Source organism: Patiria miniata, unplaced genomic scaffold (genome assembly GCF_015706575.1).
Source record: "Patiria miniata isolate m_02_andy unplaced genomic scaffold, ASM1570657v1 HiC_scaffold_20, whole genome shotgun sequence".
NCBI lineage: Eukaryota > Metazoa > Echinodermata > Asteroidea > Valvatida > Asterinidae > Patiria > Patiria miniata.
In genome coordinates this window covers 24,144,008-24,150,007 of record NW_024037059.1, presented here as the reverse complement: position 1 = coordinate 24,150,007, position 6,000 = coordinate 24,144,008, and the positions used below count along the sequence as shown (strand labels likewise).

Below are 6,000 nucleotides of genomic sequence, written 5' to 3'. Positions count from 1 at the left end.
ATCTGCTTTCTCCTTTCAGTAAAGTAGAAAAGCCGATCAAACCTTTCGACAACTGGTAAAAAACTTCAGCATTTTGGCTACCGAGAAATGAAAATGTAACGGGGGTGGCCAAAAAGTGGTTAAAATTGTGCCTAGTTACCCCTCAGCCGACAGGCCAGGGTCACCGTAATGAGTTAAAGGTAAATGGTTTCCGGATGATAACTTGAGTTAGAAGTGAGATTTTGGTGCCTGACTTAGGTAAGGGAGATTGCTACAGGCATGTTGGGATTGGTTTTGGGGTCAAGAGGTCAAAGGTCAAGGTCACCATGTTGAGTTAAAGGTTAATAGTTTCCAGATGATAACTTGACTCTGGCTGTGGGGTTTCAACAGCAACACCGTTATTTTATAATATGCTGTCATTTTCGAGAAAAAGAGGAATTACCATAATTTCCTTACGATGGTTAGGACCAACTATCATGAGTAAAAAGGTTTTTTTTCTTTCTTTAAATAGTGCCCAAATTGTCCAAATTTAGTTAAGTCTGCAATTGGTTACATAGCTGTGAATGGAAATGATTTGCCCAGAGTGAAAAATTGGGTTCACATCACAAGAGGACAAGTCAAAGCGTACAAGTGAATATTGTTCTTGGTCAGGCAACTGGGGTGTGGGGACGTGCCTGTAATACGTCAGTCCCACATATGTTTATATAAGCCTATAATAAATATAGTTTCATTTTTATAATTTATGAAGGTAAAAGAATTTGTACATATAAATACATTAGTATTGGATTTTTTTTTAATTGATACAAAATTTGAGCACATGTACACAATGAATGCATCTTGACTTAACACCAGGTAAAACTAAGCATTGGTGGGTATACAATAATAAAAACTATGCTAATTAACTTGTACATTTAAAATTGACGTATTAAAAGCAGTAATAATGAAGCATTAAAGTGAATAGCTATCTTGCTCATAAAGTTCCATCACTTTTACATGTAAATACTACAAAATCCAGTGTCTGTAGAGTCGGCATCATATTGCTATTGAATTATGCATAAGACAAAATGGATTTTTACATCACACTCGGTAAACCATAAGTAAGGTCGACTACCGGCTACAAAGTACATGTACATGTTAAGTAGAAAACTGAGACAAGCTGGTAAACTTACCATACTACCAAATCAACACATTGCCAACACTGTCTTAACTGTGTTAACCATTGACAAATACACATTAATTTATGTACTACAGTTAAGTCATATAATTTGAATTTTTTCAAAACAGTTTTCAAATTTAAACACGTTTTGTGTACCATTTGACGCTCGCCATTCCCTGCCTTCTTTCCAACAAGTGGCTTATGTGGCAACATATTTTCAAAACAGAAATGAAAACTTATTCTGCAGCAATACTCGATATTTTTGTGATCAAAGTGCTACTTCAAACATTGTACAACTTACTTTCTGTATACCTTTTGTATACCTTCTTCTTGACCTAAATGATGTACTGAATACAATGGCTTGAATGTATTTTTATTTCTTGATAGTTATATGAATAAGTTAACATAAAAAATATCTGTACTAAGTTCATCAGGATACAGAAAAATTATCAATTAAAAAACCTTAGTGTCGGATGTAGTAAGTGTAAGGAGGTAGCATAATCATAACGATAAGCAAATCGTTATTGTAGGTTTGTTATGCATGTCACGTTTCTCATGCATATACAGGGTGGTCCAAAAAAACCCTGCAATCTCATACTTCCAATATCCAGCAACCTAAACCATTAATATGTATGGCTAGGAAATTTTGTTAGAAGGAAAATGATACCAAGAACTCCCGATTTGGTTCAGTAGTTTTGATTCCAGTGCCATTTTTGTGAACCAATGTCAGGGGTTAAGATAATCCTTTTGTTCACTGTGTGCGATAATCCTAATTAGAGCCCATGACTTTGGTTCATAAGAAAAGCACTGGCATCAAAACTACTGGACCGAATCGGGAGTCTTTGGTATCATTTTCCTTCCAACAAAATGTCCTATCCATACATATCAATAGTGCAGGTCTCTGAATAGTGGAAGTATGAGGTTGCGTTTGTTTTGTTTTGGACCGCCCTGCATAGTACTTCACTGAAACATCATTGGTACTCATGAGCCCAAACTCACAAAACTGCCCCATAGCACCTTACTCATTCATAGCAAAACTTACACAACTTCAAACGAAGCAGACATTCACAAAACAAGGAAGGGATTGCATACTATGAAAATGAGGAAGGCGTGGTATTAAAATATGACAGCAGTGTTGTAGTCAAGTCCAGCACAAGTCAAGTCACAAGTGAATGAACAAGAGGATGTACTTATTACAGAAATGTGAATAACTTGCCACTTGACTTGGGCAGAATTGTGGACTCAACTTCAACACCACAAAAAGAAAGCTGTCAATACATGGGAACATTATTCTATACATCCTGTTCTATTTCTAGAACATTTACACTGACAATGATACCATTCTAATGCAAATCCAACAATGACAATGATACCATTCTCATGCAAACCCAAAAGGGGCTATACATAGTACCTGTACAATGCAGCCATGCAAATAGCCAAATACATTTCAGTGTTATAGTTCTAGTGCATTCAACCACGGGGTCAACAATCCTATGACACTTCTACTTCGAATATGTCCCACTAACAATGTATGAACTTAGCAAACAATGACAAATACTCAGTGTGATTGTAGTGAGTTCCAGCCAGATTGAATATGCAATATGATCCCAATAATTCCAACCAATATTGAATGTTGACTAGTCACCTTGCCGTTGACCATTCTCTTATCTGACTCTGATGGTTGTTATCAGTATGCAATCAACGTTCTCATACACACTTTTCAACATTTCAGAGGGAGGAAATTACCCATGCTAAATTTTCTATCAAATACGTACAAAATCTTTGACAACTGATCATTGTACACTATCTATCCTACACTCAACTTCAGAAGCACCAATTGCATGTTATGTACAAAAAGAAATATAAAACATTCTAAAATGCCCCAATTACATCATTACATTACATTTGTTAAATGAACTAATGAGGGTTGTAGTAACACCATGTGGAAGAATCTCGTTCTCTTTTGAGACTGCAAATCCTCACTAGTTGACACTACCGCCATGCAAAGTTTCAAATCTTATTTGTTAAATGTCCAATTACTTCTTAAAAGATGAACAAAGGTGAGTCTAAATTTCTCAATCTGCATTTATTGGGCATGATAGAGTGGAAGTGGCTATCTTCATGAAAGCAGATGGAAGACAACTTGATTAGCTGAGTAATGCATGTATATCCCCTTTGGCTCAAACTAAGCACCTATCACAAGTTCCATTATGTGCAGCTACAAGACTCTTGTGAAGTTTTGTTCCATTTATAAAAAAAAAAAAAAAAAAAATTTCTGGGTTTAAAATTCCAAACTGAAATGTACCCTCTTACACTGTGAAATGCCCCCCCCCCCCAAAAAGCAAAACCCCCCAAAATTGTTTTTTTCATCTTTCATCTTTAACAGTGTTGCGACAAAAAGCCCTTTATCTGTACTTTACTTGCATTGGGTACCTTTAAAATAAAATATGCAACAATAGAAAGGAAAAGAAGATTGATCAAACATCACATTGATTCTTTAAATTGTGCAAAGTCCTAAAAGTTTCTTCAAGAACTACATCCTGAGAATGTCCACGTGCCATAAATAGGACCACTTACATGCCAAGACTTTCTTGCAGCCCAAACATAACTACATTGATCTAAGTGGTAGAGAAACTACATCATCTGAATATACAGGAACACTGTGTACTTGTCATGAATATGTATTAAAGCAAGGGTTAAGACAAAATCAAATTACAACCTACACTTTTTTTTTTTTTTTAAATTCTTTTTCATGTCTGAACTGGAAGTTGAATTATGTCATCTGAATAAAGGTTGAATATCAGAACTTTGGCTGTATCGCTTTTAAATTCTAACTAAGACATACTGAATACAAAATCAAATGAATACATTTTTTTTGTTACAAAAGGTAAGCTTTAAAGATATACTCAATTAACTACACAAGTTACTTGATAATGAATGCAGCTTTAACAATTCAAGTACTGAAATCAATTAAAATGAGGCATCATATAAATGTTATCAACTAAACCAATTACTGGCGATCATGCAATCACTCAACTTCAAGTGTCATACACACAAACCAATACAACTTCCTAGGTACAGCCAATTAGTCTACAAAATATTACAAACACTTCCAAAATGACATCTTGTTCTTTACTTTAACACTAGATCAATGCTACATACAAGTCACCTACAAGTCCTTAGAAAAGCATGAACATTAACACTGTACCCAGCACCAATTGAATACCTCCAAGCTGGAGATATGTTCAAATTAACCTCTAGTCTACATCCATACACAGAAAGTCAACTTAAAAAAACACCCATTCTTTAAAATGTAAACATTGTACAAAATACTTCTTACTGCAAGACATATTTCAAGAATATTACAAAATAAGCTGTAAACTGAAGCTGTTAGCGGTAAACTTTACTTTACAACATAAGTACTTTTCTTTGAATTAATCAAATCAAAATAATTCATCCAATGATTGGATTATATTCTAGTATTGTTGCCTGATTGTTCATTATAAAGACACCCTATAAATAACTGATGTGTCAGTGTGTGTGCCAAGTCAAGTCACCAAACATGATGACCAATTGATTTCACTGTGCTTTTGATACTCAAGGCAATTGTTTTCATGTAAATTTGTTTCTTGGCATTTCAGAAGTATTGGCATTTCAAAGTTTAACCTCTCGGACCAATTTGTAATACTCACTTTTGTTACATTAGTATAATGCAATGTAGATTTTGTAACATAAACCAGTCAGATAAGTTGGCTCATTACCCTGACTCACCAACTTGTCATATTCACAACTATAACGCCCAGCAGCGAGGAGATGAGCCAATGAAATGATAGTAGTAAATTTGCCAACTACGCAACAAGCCAGGCAAATGCCCCATTTATATCAAATTGAAAACCCGCAACCACAAAAATAGCAAGGATTCTACAGGGAAATGCATCAACGTGCTATTTACAATTGTCGTCAGGATAGTATAGACTGTACGAGTTGTATGACGAGCAGTATGAGTTGGTCTTGACTACATTCTGCTTTATGTAAAGTGATCAAATGATCCAAGGTATTCAAAGGCTGCTCGGTAGCAGAACTGGTACTGATCCTGTGTCAAGCAAAAGAAAGTAAACAATCCAAATAATTACATCTCTATCACCACAAACTGCCTTTCTGTACTGAAAAGTTATCAAGTATAATAAAATTATAAGGTGAAATTGTAGAGGAAAAAAAGCAATGCAAAACTAGATTTATGTTTGTGGACAAACACAGGGCTGTTTTTGTGACATGTGACATGTAAAGTTTCAAGTATAAGTTCCATCAAGAAAGGATGTTCAAAATATGTTTATTGACCATGATGTCATATGTCACGTGATGACGTCATCATGACATCAATTTTGTTTTATTTATAAGATATCCCAGTCTAGGTATATTCCAACTTTGAACCCAATCGAACCTGTAGTTCCTGTAATACGGACCTATAAAATATGTATTTTTACGATGACGTCATATGTCGTGTGATGACATCATCATGACGTCACTTTAATTTTCACCTTTAACACATCCCGGTCTAGGCACATACCAACATTCAACCCAATCAGGCCTGTAGTTCTGGAGATAAAGGCCTGTAAAAGATGCAATTGTTCTTATAATGTCACAGGTCACATGATGACGTCATCATAACGTCACTTAAATTTTCATCTGTAACACATCCCAATCTAGGAACATATCAACTTTCAACCCAATCGGACCTGTAGTTCTGGAGATATAGCCAAATCTGTCAGATCTAGCCGAATTCTGCCAGAAAATGGTCACAACAGAAAAATCGCATATAATGTGACGTCACGTGACTCCTGATGACGTCACAATGATGTCAATGT

At 35.3% G+C, this 6,000-nt stretch overlaps 1 protein-coding gene across 2 annotated transcripts in view; it reads right to left on the bottom strand.

The window, feature by feature from the left end:
- Positions 1-750: 750 nt before the first annotated feature.
- The window catches only part of LOC119728263 (receptor-type tyrosine-protein phosphatase S-like), a gene marked incomplete at its 5' end in the record, with an annotated part of 56,155 nt that continues 50,905 nt past the window's right edge, over positions 751-6,000 (bottom strand). For both annotated transcript variants that reach the window (XM_038200426.1, XM_038200427.1), the window contains 1 exon segment: positions 751-5,228. In XM_038200426.1, coding sequence (XP_038056354.1) covers positions 5,163-5,228 — 66 coding nt within the window.